This window comes from Podarcis filfolensis (genome assembly GCF_964270895.1).
Source record: "Podarcis filfolensis genome assembly, chromosome: 11".
Lineage (NCBI taxonomy): Eukaryota > Metazoa > Chordata > Lepidosauria > Squamata > Lacertidae > Podarcis > Podarcis filfolensis.
Genome location: NC_139613.1, coordinates 14,900,688 through 14,919,245, shown reverse-complemented (window position 1 = coordinate 14,919,245; position 18,558 = coordinate 14,900,688). Strand labels below are relative to the sequence as shown.

The window sequence follows — 18,558 nt, the reverse complement described above, 5'->3', positions numbered from 1 at the left end:
GGGACGTCCAAGCTTTTAAACTATGGCCATGGTTAACTGTGTTAATTGTTTCCTTTCTTGCCATGCCACTGGATTCTCTTTTATATAGGAATGTTATGTTCAGAACACGGCAAGAGAGTATGCCAAGATATATGCTGCGGAAACAAAACCTCTGGAGGGCTTTGGAGAGGTGCCTGAGTGAGTAACATTTAAAAAAAAAAAAAAAGTGTGTTGCAACCGTAACAATGTTGTGATGGATGACATCCACACCTAGCGCCATGCATGCTGTTGGACACGAATGAGAATTAGAGTGAATCAGCCTCTCTTTCTTCTATTATTTCCTCTGCCTTGAATATTGGATTATGTAAGCCAGTGGTTTTCAACCAGTGTGCCTTGGCACCCTGGGGTGCCTTGAATGATAGTCAGGGGTGCCGCAGGCAATACTGGCCTCTGTCTTTCTTCCCTTCCCTCCCTCCCTCTGATGCCTTCTCGCATCTCTGCCTCCCAAAGGCTTCTGTGGCTGTTTGTTGCAGCAGCCCTGGCTACAAGCTCTGCAGGCAAATGGTGCCTCTGGGGCTGGTCAGGGGGTGCTGGCTACCAGGAGCTGAGGTGGCCTTGGAATAAGCAAGCAAGTGGGTGAGGGAGCCCAGCCAGCCAGTCCACCGGCCCTTGCTGTTGAAAATGGTCAAGGGAGGGTGTTCAAAAAAGGATAAGAAGCTGCCAGCTTTGCAAGCAAGGGGTGACATAACTAGGTTCCTGGTCCCCACAGGGGTGCCACATTATAATGTAGTTGGTCAAGGGAGCCACTGCCTCAAAAAGGTTGAAAACCTCTGGTGAAATCTCTTCAGGGCAGGGGATTGTCCTCTTATCCTTTTTTCATCATGCACACAAGAAACAAACAATGGGTGGCATTCAACTAAATATTTATTCTAGCACAGAAATTAGCTCCAGTGCAATGGGTCTCCCCTCCCTCCTAATCCTCTACCTGTGTCACCCCCCAAATCTGCTCTGGAGGGTTGGTGGGGAGCTCCAGAACAGATGGGGGTGCATGGGGGGGTGAAGATTCAGTTGTGCAAGAGAAAACTTTGCATCAGCAGAACATTCTCCTTAGTGCAAAGCTGAACACAACCCAATGTATCTGAAGCACTTTGAGCACTCAAATTGCTGTTAATGCAAACTATTATCGTTATCATTATTATTATTTATTGTGGGGTGCCAGCTCAACACTTCACATTGGTAAGGAAACACCGTTTAAATGCTGTAATGGATGGCTGGACCAGCATGACCTCAGATCTTTTTCAAAGGATTTGCTGTTCCACTGTAGGATAGTCATATATAGCCACCTCCTGAAGTGATCGCTGAAATTCCTTCTTGTTCATGCATGACGTTGGGGATGAGTCTTACATATCCCTGAAATTTGTCATCTCTTTCAAGAGGATATAAGATACCTCCTTCAGATGTATCTGAATCATTTAAAAGTATCTTAGTGGGGGAGACACGTAATACATTGTGCAGGTTAACCTGAAATAAATTTGATAGGCACCTGCTATGTGTGGCAGGACAGAGTCTCATAATACAAAGATGTGCTCTTCCAAGCCCACATTTGCAGCATGTTTGCACTTCTGTCTCAGCGACATCTATGCTGGCTTAGTCATGCCCACAGAATGTAAGATGGCAGGAGCCACAAGGATGTGCTTTATGGGGAGTTGGGTTCAGGTACCAGGCCTGTTGACAGACGAACTCTGCATTATAAAGATGTCTGCAAATGTGGCGTGAAGACTGGCAACAACAACCCTGCCCTGTAGTTCCTGGAAGCAGCAGTCAGGTTGTGTGTCCACAGCAGCAGCCAGAGGAGAATTCTAGGACGAACGCAGAGAGAAGAAATGCCACGGTGCATCTGGAACAGCAAAACCAGACGCCTTCACCTGCCCCATCTGCAATAAAACATGTCATTCCTGTATTGGTCTCCACCGACACAGCAGGCATTGTAACTCTCCCAACGGTTTCCCTTTACCCTTGCATTCTTCCATTGTCTCTTGAGACAGACCGATGCCAACAATAATGCAAAGAAAGAGAGAGACAGTTTGTTCTGGTTGTGTGCATCAACCCTCTCTGTTCGGCAGGGCTGCTACTTCATTTCTAGATCTGCAGTAAAAAATATTGGTTCAAACAAGGTGAAAGTGCAGAGTTAAAAATAGAAGTCGCCTCTGGAAAATGTAAAGGGAAGATGCAAGCAGCACATCTGAGCACACTGTGCTGGGCCTGAGCTCTGGAGGCGATGATGGAATAGCTTTAGGGCTCTTATTTACACATCACAACAGCTGTACTCATATCTATGAAGGATTTTCCAAGCGGAAACCCAGCTCACAAACGCTGCGGTAATTTGCTAAAGAATCCTGTTCCAGCACTTCCTAAAAATGTATCTCCAAACACTTTGCTTCCTTGAGTCTGTTTCTTTATTTTTTTAAATTAGAGTTATCACAGACTACTTTTCTGAAGCTGAAAACTATATGTTACAAAGAACTAGGGGTGGGTGGAATGGTCTTGTGTATCTAGTTCATTTCTGTTTCTCATGTGTTGAGTGGTGAGTTCCGTTCCATTTCCATGCAGAGGTGTTTTTTTAAAGGGAAAATCCACACAGATGTAGTTGTTTTAACTATAATCCTGATGTGGTCTCCCCCCTCCTCATGCCCCTTTAGTGTTCCTTTTACACGTGTTGAAAATCTTACAGCAGTTCCCCCGGGAGTGACAGCATTTTATAATGTGCCATCGGTCTCAGAGAGAACATACATAAAAAAAATACAGCAGTCTGCATGGACTCATGAGTGCAGCCTTAAGCGCTGCCTAGGATTATAATGTGTCATTGTCTTATTTATTGGTTTTCATTTTTAGAATCATTCCTATTTTCCTTGTTCATCGGCCCAAGAACAACGTCCCTTATGCGACTGTGGAAGAGGAGCTAATTGGAGAATTTGTGAAATACTCCATCAGGGATGGAAAAGAAATAAACTTCCTGCGAAGAGACTCAGAAGCTGGCCAGAAATGCTGCACCTTTCAGCACTGGGTATACGAGAGAACCAGCGGCAGCTTGCTTGTAACAGACATGCAAGGTGAGCATCTCAACACTACATGGCCGTGTTAGATGTAAAGCTGATGGAAGTGTAGCAGCAGTGATAAAGTCCATGTTTCAAGCCTCACTTCAGACAGAGGTTCACTGGCTGACATCAGGCAAACCATTCATCTCACAGAAAAGCCCCGTCCCCATATCTGCGGTATCAGTAGTGCCATCCTCCCAACATTGGCGTCAATGGGAGAGTAGATTGGCAGTGGTAGGGTTGCATAACCACACTGGTGGGAGGGATAGATCTGCTCCACCAGTATATCCATGCAGCTCAGACCTTGCCACTGCCCAGCCCTGTCCAAATAAGCTGCAGAAAGGCTGGTGTTGGGGAGGCCTCTCTGCAGCTCCACCCAACACCTGGGCTGCTACTGTGTAGTATGATGAAAATTAGGGGTGCACAAGCATGGAAGTGAATTCTTCCACCTTCAGGCATTCTTCCCAAAGTTTGAAATTCCATCTGGGTGTCAAAGAAGGGATAGAGCACTACATTCCTTTTTTGTTAGCCTGAAGCTACAAAGGAAGGAGCTTCCTCTGCTCTATGACCAGCACAGAAGCAGAGCAGGTTCCATTTGTGTGTGTTTTTTGTTTTGTTTTCTTGCTGCTCTGTATGGCAGGGAGGAGGCCCCCCTCAATGGCACTTAGAACAGTAACTAAGTTTAACCTGGAAGCTTCTATAAACGTCAGACATCATGTGACCCACGTGATTCGCAGCTTGGAAGTTTAGACAGCCCATCACGTTGGGAGTGGGAGTGGCCCAGGCTTTCAGGAATGTATATAAGCAGTTGCTTTGTCCCTGTTTCCCAGTTATATAGTTCAATAAAGGTTCTTGCTGTGTCCTGCCTCCTGGGAACCCACCTACACTTCACCTTCCTGGTTGGGTTCACATGGAAGAACAAAGAGTTTGGTAACCCTCCCTCCCACAGTCTATTGTTGCAGTTGGTGCTCAGCTGGTTTTTCCTGTGACTCTTGCCCTGGGCCCAAGTTGGGTAGAGGGTTGTAAGCTGAAAGTGTGACTAACCCATGATCAGGTCACCCCTTCAGTAGCTGCTTCAGGCTGGATGCCTGCAGGTACAGTACATCACTGACTAAAGTAGAACTCCTGTCAAAAGATTTATGGATATTTCCTTTTCTCCAGCCTCCTCAAGGCTGCAGCGCTTTTCATTCAGAATGTGTTACCTACTGTCAGAGGAAAGAAATGAATTATCTACCTGCTGTGGCAAGTATTCAGCTTCCACAATGGTGTTATATTCAACTAATATAACAAATGAAGGAAGAAATTCCTACATTTTTCCACTGCTGGTAACCGGTTTGAAAAGAGGATAGAAAGCATTATAGATTCTTTTTCAAAAAAAGAAATGTGCAGTGTTCATTTCAGCTCATCTGTTACTCTTCACAAGGTCTTATTGTTAGGTTCAGACTTTGGCACACAAGCTCAGCTGGGTGTACTCCCAAGGGAAGCAAGCTCTCCGCCAGCACAGCAGAGGTTTTGCTGGTGCAGGCAGCAATTGGGCTGTGCACAGTGGGCTGGGCTGGGAGCTCCTGCTTCAGTTCTTGACTGAGCTGCTCTCCTATGGCTACTGGCAGTGAATGGGCTGTCCTGGGAATGCCTGCACTCTCTCTTGTGTGCTCACAGAGCCCTTCTCACCCCTGGCACTGCTGAGTTGAAACTGCTGCCAGTGACTGAGCTTGGCTGGAACCACTTGCCCGCCCACATTCCCCCAACGTGCAATGACTGGTCCACATTCAGTTGCAGTCCGTGTTGTGGCTGCTCTGAGATGGTTAAGTCCACAGTCTAAAATTACCTAACTGCATTACTGAGTGTGTCTTGTACCAGTCACATTTTGGCAAAAAAGAGGTTTCAGCAGTGCAATGTTGGGACTGCAGGATTTCAGTGCCTCTCTGCCTGTGAGCAGGCCTCACCCAGGTGCAATGGGCACAATGGCTTGCAACCAACCAAATCAGCACAGTCCAACTTTTCATACCAAGCGGGCCACCAGAGTACTTCAACATGGAAAATGCAGCCGCACACTGCCTTGTCGTGTGAGGGTGGGGGAGCAAGGCCAAACTTTGATGCACATCCCCAGTCCATGTATTGCCTTCCCATAGCCAGCTAAGTTAGGTGCTGGGCTTTGGGAAGGAGATGGGAGGGTCCTATAGCCCTCCCACCTTCCTCCCCAAGCTGGGAAAGTGCTAACTAGGCTTTGGAAAGGAAGAGGAAGGGCTCTAGGACCCTGTCAGAGCCCTCATGCTTCCTTCCCAAAGCCCAGTGCCTCCTTACCCAGCTTGAGAAGGCAGTGTGAGGGCTGTGTGTCTCAAATGTTGCTGAGGGCCGCGTGTGGCCCTCAAGCCACACATTGGACCAGTCTGAACTAAATCATTCCATGCATGGGACAACTTCTGTGATCGCAACAAAAGGAGGTGAAGTTCTGTGGATCTCACTTGGCCATAGTGATCATTGTGTGACCTTGGCCCGTTCTAGGTATCTCACACAAAAAGAGGAAGTCAGAGAACCATATACCCCAGTCAAATCTCCTTGGAGGAAGGGCAGAGTAAAAACACAATAAATAAATACTCAGCTACATTCCACCCTGTGAGTTGTGATCTTTGCGGATTCAGGATCCCCACTGCAGATCTTTTTTGGGACACCAGAACCAGACAAAGAGTGGAGGGTCGGATCCAAAAAGTCTGCCTGAGATGAGGCAGCTCATCTAGAGGCACATTAGTAGGGCAAGAGGTGTAGATAAGCCCTAAGAGGAAGAGATGCTCCAGAGTAGACCTATATTCAGTGACAGTGCTGAATGAATAATCTGCCTTGGAGAAATGAAATATTTGTGATGGTATATACAGAGAGTGTGATGGATAGCATCTGTAATCAGCAGTGAAGCCAATAAAAGCTGCATTAATATATAACGCTTTTCTATACATGAAATACCCCTGTGTGATGCTGGCTTGCTGTTTTATTTTGTAGGTGTAGGAATGAAACTAACCGACGTTGGCATAGCAACACAGGCCAAAGGGTGAGTGAAGCAGCGCCATTTTTTAATGACCTGGTTTTTCCCCCCATTGTTGTATCAGCCTTGTGATGTTGCAAACTTAATAGAGAAGGTTGCAGCTCGCAGCATCCATTTTATGCCACAGCTCTTAAAAGCAAAATGCATTTCAATAGGGCTTTCTTGCTGACTTCTTCTGGTGGATAAAATGTTAATGGAACCTTCCTTTTGAAAAGGCTCATTGGTTTGCTTGTGGGAGAGGGAGTGATAAACACACTGCAGACACCCTTGGTTGTCCCCCACCCCCCATACAATATCATGTTCCACCTAACCCATCTGGGAACAAACCGTCATTCTTCCTAACAGGGGTGTGTGTGTGTGTGTGTGTGTGTGTGTGTGTGTGTGTAGCAGCAGCCAAAGGATATAGTAGTATTATTTTGCTCAAATCCATTATCAGGGCTCACCAATGTAGAGCTCACAATATTAGAGTTAATATCAGTGCAGACCTCACTGGCACAGAATGCACAAACTCAGCTCTACCCACATACTATATGCAGTTTTGCTGCGTTACCCAATACAGGGTGAATCAAGAGCTTCCTTGATAAAAGGGAAGCATTAAGGGGGAGGCGATGGGCGAAGGTAACAAACTATTAAACCAAGAAATGATCTGTTGGAATTCTATGAAAACAAATTGTGTGGGTGGGTTTTTTAAAATACATTTTTATGAAATTAAACAGAGTTGGCATGTTATGCTAAAGATTCAGAACCCTAGTTGCATGGGGAAATTCATTTCATCCTTTCCTTGCTTTGGTTACTCCTAAAAGACTTCATCAAAGTTTATGCATCTTCTATATGCTTCCAAGAGTCTGCTTAGGTTCAGCAATTTGCATACATGCTGTAAAAAAGTAAAATAGGGGACAAGATGTATTCAACAGAAATTCTTCTAGATAAGAAAGGAGATAGGAAAGATATTTTTAAATGATCCATAGTAGCTATGAATATTTTTTTCAAGAAAAACTAGGTGGGTTCGGGGAGAATAAAATAATGTACTAGGAAAGAAAAAGGAAATGTTTACATTGCTGGAAGGAAACTGAAACAATGATGTAATGCAGCCTACTCAGAATGGTCTGCTTTGTCTTTAAATACAAATTGCCCAGAGTACCATATCATGCAAAACACCGAGAATCACGATGCTAATTTGCAAGTGAAAGCAGAGGTGGGTGGATAAGAAAATTCAACCCATCAACTAGTAGTTAGAAACCAGTAGCCCCCTGAAATGCAAAACAACATGATTCCACAGAGGATCTTTCCATTTTCTTGCCTTCCTTCAACATGTACTTCTGCATTTTTTAAAAGAGTAATGGTGGACTAATGTGGTCTCTTGTTTGTTTGCTCGTTTGTTTATATATTTATTAGTGTTAGTTATTAGGATTTGTATTTATAGCCAGCTATTCATCAAATGGTCCCAGGGCAAGATACAAAAAGACATTTAAAATAAATAAAAAATGTGTAATTACAACCATAACATAAAAACCACAAAGCAACCAATTATCAGAATAACGTAACTGCATCACGTAACTACAGTACACAGTAACGGAGGAGAAGGGAAGATAGCCATTCAACCAGAGACCTGAGTCCTTTCTGATGGTAGTGCTACCTCTTCCTTATGAGAGGATTACTCACTTAATGCCAGGGCTGGGCCAAGACATTTTGGCACCTGAGCAAGCGACAAAATGCCCCCCCAGTGAAGAAGGGGTGTGTGAAGATCTACATCAGGAACAAGGGTGTGTGGAGACCAACAGTGTTTCCTATTTGCTGAGAGGCCACTGCAGAGGCAGCATTGCGGGGGGCGGGGCCGCTGAGACGATGACAGATCCATCCTCCAATGAGTGTGCTGCAGCTGACGCTGCCACCGTGGCAACAGCAGCACCAAGTGGTGCCAGATCTGCTGTCCCTGTGGATCCTGCCGCCTGAGGCAGTCGCCTCACCTTGTCTCATGGATGGGGCAGGCCTGCTTAATGCAGCAGCTGTCCAAGACTTCAGGCAGAAGACCTTCTCAGTCTCGCTTACTGAGAGCCACAGCACAGCAGCACTCTGCCTAACTGTGATTCCCAGCAACTAGTATTGAGGGGCTTAATGCCTCTGAGGTATTGTAACTGGGAGCCATTGGCAGGCTTCCTAATATATAGACTTTGTGTTCAAATTGAGGGTTGCGATATATTTCAGTACTGTTGTGACATTTTGATTTCTTTTTGGCCGACTTAACTTTATTATGAAAATTAAGTAGGTTATAAGTTGTTGTTTTTTTGTTTTGTTTTTAAAGTAAGTAAACAAGGAAATCTTAAAAAAAAACCTAATTCACTATCCCAGTGCATATTTTTCCCAGTGTTGAATGTTTTTAATTCTTGCGGTCATTACCTTTTTTTTCATCTGCCTGGTATTCTTGGTAGATTTTGAGTGAGGAGAAAAGATACTCTAATGTCTTGATGTAAGTTCACAGGTTTATAAAATGCCATTAAGGCAAAGCACTTTGAATAATTCATGACCATTTATTTTCTTCCTTTTGACGATATACGTTTTTAATGAGCATACAATATGTGTTGCAGAAGATCGCACTGATTAATATTCTGCACAATATTTCCTGCAATGGCCAAATCCCATTAATCTTTTCCTAAGACAGCGAAAAGAATTCTGGGAAGATACTACTTGACTGGGAAAGAATGCTGTTGGTTCTCAGCAATATTTTAGCCACAATTGTGTGTGTGTGTGTTTTAAAGAAAGCTTATGGCAGAATTCTTCACATCACAGGAATGCAAACTGTGTCCCAAACTGAACAGATGATGCATTCAAATTTAAACAGAGGGATTGCAAAAATACAAGTGAGATTTTGGCTTTGGCAAACTCCTCTGGTTTAAATATTTAAACATATTTCCTATGTTGCATATATATAGCAATCAAAAACTACTACATGTTCATACAGTTGAACACCTTGCGAGTCGAATGTTTTGGCTCCTGAACGCCACAAATCCGGAAGTGAGTGTTCCAGTTTGCGAATGTTCTTTGGAACCTGAACATCCAATGTGACTTCCATGGCTTCCGATTGGCTGCAGGAACTTCCTGCAGCCAATTGGAAGCCGCACCTTGGTTTCCAAATGTTTTGGAAGTTGAATGGACTTCTGGAATGGATTCTGTTCGACTTCCGAGGTACCACTGTATATAAAAACATTTTTAATTCAATGCACATATTGACTAGGATAAAATTGTCTAAAGCTTACTGGTGTATATCTTGCACTGTGTATAAAAGCAACACAGATACCTTCATTTTTAGACTCCACTTGGGAGCTTGGCTGTGGACCCTCCTATGAGGTGCACCTATGTGGGGATTCTCACAATAAGCTCTGTGACACACCTCTGATTTCTAAATTGGTCTCAAGAGAAACAGACCTCCCTGAGGAGCTAAGTGCTATGCTAATTCACCTGTCCCAAATGAATACTGGATTTTGACGTTTACTGACTTGTGTGGAAAGAAGCTGTGGGGAATATCAGCCACAAGCACCCTTCTCTCCTAACCTATGAATTATCTCTCATATCATATTTAACAATGTCGAAGGAACCTACTATGCTGATGGTTCTCTCGCTGCTGGTAGCCCTTTGCAAACACCTCTTCTCCTGTCCCCGATGCCTTGAATAATGCTGGTGAGACAAATCCACAAATCCGTATATGAAAACACAACAGAAATTGAATGAAACCATTTTTTGAAGTAGTGATTTGCAAACCAAATAGCACCAAATTTGGTTGCAGATCTTGCAAGATGTGCTGGAGTTTTTTGATCAAACAGTTCCTTGCTTCAGCAGCTCTTGCAGGATGAAGTTGACTTTTAAAATAAAAAAAACTGGGGCTATTTGATTACTGTGTAATACTCAGTCAGCCTCTAGCAAGTACAGTGTTGAGCTTCTGGGGTTGTATTTTCATTTTGTGGCGTGTCTCTTAAGATTAAGAGCATGGTACAGATGATGAGACTGTAGCCTTTGTTTATGCATCATGGCATGAACTTTGCAAAAGCCTGGCTTTTGGCCCATGCAGTCTCTCTCTTGATCCAGTCAACTGAGTCTGAATGATGGTGGGAAGGTGCTCATCTCTTGATTAGTGCAGGGTTGTACCTTGGGTTTGAGTCTGGGTTCTCCTGCATGTGAAACATGAACTTGTTCCACCTGGCTCCCCCTGCAACTCTTGTCCTCCTGGTGTCAGTGATTGAATCCTAGGGTTGTGGGAAGGCAAATGTCCTGTATGTCTGATATGTGACTGAGAGGGTAGGCAACCACTCTGCTGAACTTGCAGTATAGAGTGTTTTGTCCAGGCATGCAAAAAGTGAGCGGGGCCATTTCCCCCATCTCCTGGGGGTGGGGGAGGTTAAACCTCGCATCTCCTGTTTCTAGACCAGAGCCACCAAAGGTAGCTGCTGATAACTGACATGTTTCCATGGCTGCCCTTGTTGCATGTCTTGGCCTTTCCTTTTGACTGCTTGTGAAAAAAGTATTTTCCTTCCTGAATGGCCCTTGAAGTCTGTTGCAAGAAGGACTATGTTGAGGGTGGGGAAGCATATGTGCTGGTGTGTGTGTGTGTGTGTGTGTGTGTGTGTGTGTGTGTGTGTTTATTATCCTATTATTGGCTCCCTCCTTGTGTGGGCAGGCATGTGGACATCATTGCAAACACAGTTCCTGATTACTATTTATTAATTTGTGAATCACTTTCCCCATATGTCTCAATACTATTTATAAACACGCCATAAAACAAAGCTGCAAATACTGTTTAAAATAGTACACACAAAAAAACACAGTTGAGGGTAGGTTAAAAAAACAGAACAAAATGAAGACCTAAAACAGAGACCTTTTCACCCCACTAGCAAAGCTTGCCAAAGCAAAAACGTCTCAGCAAGGATGCTGTTCCACAGAATTGGTAGGCAGACACTGAGGGAGTTCTGTTGTTTTTATGCTTCTCTCTCTCTCTCTCTCTCTCTCTCTCTCTCTCTCTCTCTCTCTCTCTCTCTCTGTATTTTCTGGGTTGTGTCTTCCCCCCTTCCATCCATTCCACTGACCAGGGCTGGCCCTACCATTAGGCAGAGTGAGATGGCTGCCTCAGGCAGCAGGTGATGAGAGGCAGCTGTGGTAGGCCTCTGGCTGTTGCTCCTGAGCCCCACGTCCTCTTTTGGTGAACAGAGCTGCATATAGCACACAGCTCCCTGTCCTGGGGCCCTAACCCATCCCACTGGAGAACACTAGCCTGTCTTGAAATAAGAATTAATCTGCCAGACCAGTTGGCTTCTGAACATGGAATGAAGAGGAGGCACCATCTTGATCTTCACCTCAGACAGCACAGTGTCCTAGGATGGCCTTCCTGCCTTCCAACTGGCATATACCTCCTCTTGGCCTGGCACCATTTGAATAGAAGATTGCTCTGTTAATCCTTCTACTTGTGGTTTCCTCCCTCAGTTGCTTACTTGAACGTTAATGAGTTTTATATTTTTATTATAACCCACTTTCGCCCTTCACAGTAGATGATAGCAATCATAATCGTAATAGTAATGTCAGTTTCCCGTCACAATGTTCTCGTTACAGTAATTATTTGCAATATAGTTCCAACTCAGTAGAGGGCACACTTTACTCTCTCTGCGTCTCTCTCATACACACAAACTTTTTAAAAATCCCTGTTCAGTCCTCTGGAGGAAGGGAGAATCTAAGCCAATGAAATTAGCCTTTGTTAATCAAATATTTAATCAAGCCCACTCTGCTAGGCCTAAACAAAAGGTAGAGCGTGGCCAGCAGACAGCTTTGCAAGTGCTAAAGCAAAACTTGGGCTGAATGTGAAAGGCTGGAAATGAATAATATTTTCCTTTGTCAAAAAACAAAACAAAAACAGACACAAAAGGCCGGTGTTTCTGGCCACCCCCTTTTAACATGGTTACAATGGCTTGGTGACTAAATCAATGTGTGGGCCTGTGAGTTTCTGATACGGTTTTGGAGGAGCCATAGCCTCTCATCTTCTCACATGGGAATCACTGCAGCATGGCTCCATCTCTCAACACCTATAGGTCTTGGCTCAACACATATTGCTGTCTGAGGTGAAGGACAAGACTGCCTCCACTGTTCCATATATAGTGGTTAACTGGGCCAGCAATTGATTAAAAAAACACAACATCAGCACTATCAGTAGGGCAGCATTTTCTACTGCATTTGAGGGCTGTAGATTAAGGGCACAGGGCATGGCACACACGACTCTGCCCTCCAGCACCTTGCACTAATTCCTGCCTCCTGCACTGGCCATCAAAGGCAACTGCCTCAGTCTACCTAACAGTAGGGCTTGCCCTGAAATTTAATGTCGGAGGCCCAGGATACATGGGACAACTGCTGTGCAGTTTCTCTTCATACCAGTGTTGCCCCTCCGGGAAACTGGTTTATCGCTGGCAGAGTGGCAGGAGGTTCCTTTCACATGATCTGGGATCCTGACATTACCTTTATCATGTGGGAAGCTGCCACGTGGCTTCAGTACCATGAGGTAATATGCGTTGGGGGCCATAAATGTGAAAACCAAATGACGTTTGCCTAGGTTGGGCCAGGTTATGGCTAATTATTAGCGATGAGAGTCCAGGGGCCTCGCTGATGGTCCTTTGGCACCAGTAACTCCTATTTCTAATAGTTATGTAGAAGAAGGAGCCACCAACTCAGAAAAGTGGGTTGGGGGTAAATGGTCTCTTAGAAGCAGCTAAAAAAGACTAGATGGCAAAAACCTGGGGTAATAAACAGCTTATTTCAGCTGTTTGTCATAAAGGACCAAACATGGCTGCCCCTCTGGGAAAAACATGTTTTCCCCTGTAGAATTCCCTCTTGAGCAAGGGAACGCCATCAAGCTCTGTCCCTTCTATGAGGACTTGCTTTCTCTGATTCAAAGCAGCAAAAGACCTGCACGCCAGCTGCACCAGGCTTTGAGTGGATGGATCATTATAAAATGGGGGTGGGGAAGGTTCTTTAAAAATAGAAGCAGTGCTGGTTTTCCTCATGGCTGCTAATTCTAAGGGGGACTAAAGGGTCGACATAGTTTGGCGTGGGTGGGTCTGCTTTGGAATCTGTGGGTTCCTCCTCCATCTCTAAGGTACATATGCTGCCTCCATCATGACATAATACACAGCCATCATTACGTGTGATCCCTGATAACCTTACCCTGCAGGAATGTGCCTAATCACCTGGTTGATGGCCATCACTGTATCTTGTGGTAGTGATGCCCACAGATTTAACTGTGTGCTGAGTGAATAAGACATTCCTCTTTGTCCATCCTGAATCTCACAACATTTGGCTTTGCTGGATGACCCTATTGGGTTCTAGCATTATGAGGGGGGAGAGGAGAACCCTCTATCCGTTTTATCTGCCCTGTGCTTAATTTTGTACACATCTGCTGTGTTCTCCCTTAATCGCCTTTATTCCTGAGCTATAAAGAAGCCAGACATTGCAACCATTTTTCGCAGAGGAGTGTTGCTCAAGCCCCTTGATCTATTTGGTCACCCTCTTCTGCCCCATTTCCAGCTCTTGAAATAGCCTTTTTTGGGGGTTGTGGCTGTGCATTATGGACTCATGCGCTCTGGATGGGAGCGTCACAAAATGGTATAGGCTTTCAATCAGCAGCAGTAATAGCTTCACATCAGTGTCATCATCGCTAAGATCATCACCAAACGTGTGTGGGAGTGCAAGAAAAGCAGCAGAGCCTATAAAATGCATTACGCTGAAGGTATGTTTGAAAAACATTAAGATCTGTGCAATCAGTCAAAGAGCCGTTTCCAATTCCAGGGTGGAATTACATGTTCCATCATGGTCTGGCATAAGGATGTGTTTCTAAGTGGCTTTTCACTGCACAGGATTACAGATGCTCAGGAATCACGACTTTTGATGTTGAAGCCTTTCCAGTCGACGTTCAAGAGAATGGAAGGGAGGCGTATTCACTGCTTGAAAATGTTAAAGTTTAGGAGGTTGTTTATTATAATTGGGGCTGAGGTTGGAGGTAGAGGAATCCATGGGCACGCATGGGTATTTGCAGATCCCTTGTCACTGACACCTCCTAGGGTGAGCTGCATTCAAAATGACTATTCAAAAAGGCTGTTCAAAATGACAGGCCTGTCCTACTAAGGAAATAAAACACGGGGACGGGTGGGAACTGTTAGCATTTTTATTAAAACCAGGTAGGCAGGCTGAACAGAGATAAGAATTCCTCGCAGTTGTTAACACCATAAAAAACCTGTAAGGATTATATGGCACCCTCAGTCATGATACAGGATAATATTTTGTACAGTTCCCCTCATATCATTGTGCTGTTTCCCCTGATTCTGTCAGGTGAATGTACCTGAACTCCCCCCCACCCAAAAAAAAAAGAGGGAGAAAAGAAAAAGGAGATAAGAAACCAGAGGCCTTTCTCTTGGGTATTGTCGGCCAAGGGGTGTTAAAGACGGACATAACTTTCTTTATGTATGCTACAACAGCAGCTAGAATACTTATTGCGAAGTACTGGAAGACGCAAGAACTACCCACACTGGAAGAATGGCAGATGAAGGTGATAGACTATATGGGCTTGGCAGAAATGACGAGCAGAATCCGAAACCAGGGAAGAGAAGCAGCGCAAGAAGAATGGAAAAAATTCAAGGACTATTTAAAGAAATATTACAAAGTTAATGAAAGTTAGAATGATGTTGGACTGGAAAGTAAATGGTTACTATTAGTAATGGTTAAGACAAGGAGAATAAGGAAGAATAGTCTAAATTTAAATTAAAATAAGGGAAGATTTGCTGAACAATCGATAAGAATTTGGAATACAGAAAGGGGAGGCATGAGGAAGTCGGGGAAGATAGGATATGAAATTAGGATATGAAATGATACATGTTTTTTGTTTTGTTTTTGTTTTTGTATGTTTATGTTTGTTGTATTGTGTTTATATGGAAAAATAAAAATATTATAAAAAAAAAAAGAAAAGAAAAGAAAAAGGAGATAATCAGGGTGAGGTTTTCTAACCAGGGTTGAACTCTAGAAAGGAGCAAGCAGCGATTCTGCAGCATGATTCAGTTTGAACTGGGGGCTTTGCAAATGCATTTTTGATTACCCAAACTGGGCTCCTTCAGGAAGAATGGCAGGACATAAATTGAATGAATAAATGAATGTTTAGCTCTTGTAAGATATCTGTAAAGTTATTTGTTTAAAGTTGAACACTGGTATAGGTATAAATAAATACATACTGCTTTTAATGAAAGGCAAACTATTATTTGTGGTTATGTGAGCAACAATCCCTCATGTTGTCTGTGCAGTTCTGCATAAGTACAGTGGGGGGTGGGATTCTGAGACTCTTTTTCACCTTTCCTTCTTTTCGAAAGTGGAGGACACAATTTATCAAGTGTAAGTGCATGGAATCCTTTAATTTCAATGAAAGAATGAAGGTCATGTTTAAATCTCTCCCACTGGATTAAAGTCTTGAGAACTTCAGTACTTGCCATGCCTACTTTAGCACTTTGTCTACTCCCACTTTGACATACAGCCCTCCATGGGTTGATCGTGGGTCAGTGTGGCCCTTGGCGCTCCAAAAAGGTTGGCCACCTCTGCTATAGACGATGGTGCCAGTTGTAATCTCCTTTAATACACGCCATTGTATTTCGCTGAGGCTAGATGTTAAGCTGGTTGTTTTCATAGAATCATAGAATTGTATAGCTGAAAGGGACATCGAGGGTCATCTAGTCCAACCCCCTGCAATTTAGGAATCTCAGCTAAAGCATCCATGTCAGATGACTTTAGTTGAATATGGGTTGAGTGTGGGTTGAATGTTTTAGCAAGTCTTGCAATTGAGGTGTAGCCTATTTCTCTTAGAAACCAAAAATTTTCAATCCTGTCTGTCTGTCTTCTTCTTCAGGTACAAAGGTTTCAAAGGTAACTGCTCCATCTCGTTTATTGAACAGTTCAAGGTCCTCCACCTATGTAATAAATACTGTGAGATGCTGGGACTGAAACCCCTTCAAGCCAGCGGTCAGAAGCAGAGGAAGCCAGCAGCCCCCAAAATCAAGGCACTGCCAACCTCAAGTACTGTAAAGAAAACCGCGGTCAGCACACAGACTGCCAAAAGAACATAGGAACTTGTTTCCTCCCAAAAGAGACATTCTCATTCTCATCTTTGTAGAATGGACCTCTCTAGTATTACACACTGTACTTTCTGGAACCGAACACTCCAGCAGTGGGGCTCTCTCAGAGCATTCAACATTCTGCAAGAAGAAAGTGGATAGTCTAGGACACGCGAACGTTTGAAAAGATCAGCACCCCCAATACCAAGCATAACCATTCGCATAGACTGCCTAAACAGACTGCGGGGGGGGGGGTGTTATTTGCACAATCTCTCTGTTTGGAAGGCTGTGCAGGACTTAGGCCTTTTGGGAAAATTGCATTTTTAGTAGATTTCTTCCATATAACTCAGCTGCTAGGTACCATATTTTTCGCCCCATAGGACGCACCGCCCTATAGGACGCACCTAGTTTTTTTTGGGGGGGGGGAAATAAAGGGAAAAAAATTATTTCCCCCCCAGGCACAGGGCTGGCGAGGGGGAAGCCCGAGCTTCCCCCGACCCCAGCCCCCAGAACAGCCTGCTATCCGCAAGCCTAGGGAGCCGCGCCGGTCTCCCCAGGCTTGCGGACAGCTGTGCGAAGCTGAAGAGGCTTCGAAATGCAGGCAGCTCTGCGCAACCCTCCGGAGGCCGGCGCGGCTTGGCACTGGGCTCCGGAGGGTCGCGCAGAGCTGCGCGGACCCCGGGAGGGCAGGCAGCTCTGCGCGACCCTTCGGAGGCCAGCGCGGCTTGGCGCCGGGCTCCAGAGGGTCGCGCAGAGCTGCGCAGACCCCGGGAGGGCAGGCAGCTCTGCGCGACCCTCCGGAGGCCGGTGCGGCTTGGCGCCGGGCTCTGGAGGGTCGTGCAAAGCTGCGCGGAGCCCGGGAGGGCAGGCAGCTCTGCGCGACCTTCCGGAGGCCGGCACAGCTTGGCACCGGGCTCCGGAGGGTTGTGCAGAGCTTCCTGAAGCCTGGAGAGCGAGAGCCTCTCGCTCTCCAGGCTTCAGCGAAAGCCTGTATTCGCCCCATAGGATGCACCCACATTTCCCCTTCATTTTTGGAGGGGAAAAAGTGCGTCCTATAGGGCAAAAAATACGGTAAGTATATAAATATATGTAGGACATTTCAACCCATGAGAGGTAAAAGCAACACACTCCGGAATGCGTGAACCTGCTTCGCCTGCCTCTTTTTACTCAAATGAAGAACTGCTGTTTCTAGAAGTTTCCAAAAGCTGGCTTCTCAGACATGCATAACAGGTGCCGGATGCAACGAAGCATATGAGGGATTCACCTGCGGGGCTTAGACATTTGGGTTGTTGGGTTTTTTTGCACTGGTTTTCAATATTATAAGTTATGTCAAAGATATAATGTAAAACAACACAGTGGCATTCACCAGGTGACCTGGGGACTGTGTGGAACCCACAATGTCTTTATCCTTTAATCATACCCCTAATTTAGCCTTCTGCTGACTTTTGTATAGCAACACATCATGTTTCCTCTGATTTTAACTGTCTAATCTGTGGCTGTTATGAAGAAGTGAGTGAGAAAAAGAGAGAGAGAAATGGGTGTGGGAGTTGTGGGAGTGTGTGTGTGTGTGTGTGTGTCTGTGGGTGACGTCAGTGGTTAGAGAAGGCTTCCATGGTGCAGAGTAGAGAGTTACTGCTGTATTTGTGAGACTTATAACCGAAGAAATAAGAGCCATGTTAATCAGACTGAAGGTCTCAGTGCTGTGTCCTTCCCTAAGAATCCCCACCCCCAGGCTAGCAAATCGTATTCTGTGGTTTAGTGCCTTTAAACATGATTAAAGCGCGACTTGAACCTTGCAGGAAAGGGTGGGGACTGCCTGTTCAAAATGAGACGTGTGTGTGTGTGTGTGTGTGTGTGTGTGTGTGTGTATAAGTGGATGTTACAAATCTGACATCATTTTCTTTCATTGGATTTCAAAGTACGTAGATCTGCAGAAGTAATTCATTTCATTATACCTGAAGCCCTATTAAGATATTTCCTATATTTCACCCACCCACCGACAGTTTCCAGGTCAATGCCACTGTACTAGAATAATGGTTTTGTTTCCTAATTATTTGCACAGTAATAATATTGCTTGTTATATTCCATGCATTTTTTTCTCCAATTAAATTCCTACTGAAACAAGACTTAGCATTGTGAACATGTTGATAATTCGCCTGATGCTGTGAAGGAGTGTACCAACCATTTCTAGGAACACCCTCCCCCCACCCCCCAGTTAATGATAACCAATTCACCAGCAGTTTCTTCCTGTTGAAGGCCTGGCTCCTGTTCATAGAAAACTTTGAAGTCCAAGGGTGAGGAACCTCTAGCTCACAGGCCAAAATTAGTG

At 44.7% G+C, this 18,558-nt stretch overlaps 1 protein-coding gene and 1 long non-coding RNA gene across 5 annotated transcripts in view; one reads left to right on the top strand and one right to left on the bottom strand.

Moving 5' to 3' along the window:
* Positions 1-18,355, top strand: part of ALPK2 (alpha kinase 2) — a 59,495-nt gene extending 41,140 nt beyond the window's left edge. For 2 of the 3 annotated variants that reach the window (XM_083575475.1, XM_083575477.1), the window contains exons 10-14: positions 89-177; positions 2,872-3,089; positions 6,069-6,117; positions 16,025-16,586; positions 17,306-18,355. In XM_083575475.1, the coding sequence (XP_083431601.1) occupies positions 89-177; positions 2,872-3,089; positions 6,069-6,117; positions 16,025-16,241 (573 nt within the window). In that variant the 3' untranslated portion in view covers positions 16,242-16,586; positions 17,306-18,355. Of the gene's footprint in view, positions 1-88; positions 178-2,871; positions 3,090-6,068; positions 6,118-16,024; positions 16,587-17,287 lie in introns of all 3 variants that reach the window. The other variant, XM_083575476.1, reaches the window with a different exon arrangement.
* Positions 6,127-14,522, bottom strand: LOC310744511. 2 transcript variants are annotated; one of them, XR_014539586.1, is made up of 3 exons: positions 11,202-14,522; positions 9,709-9,783; positions 6,127-6,985 (listed from the first exon to the last, which is right to left on the bottom strand). It is a non-coding gene; the product is annotated as an uncharacterized lncRNA (long non-coding RNA). The 2 variants fall into 2 exon arrangements; XR_014539587.1 differs by having other exon boundaries at positions 11,589-14,522.
* Positions 18,356-18,558: the final 203 nt, after the last annotated feature.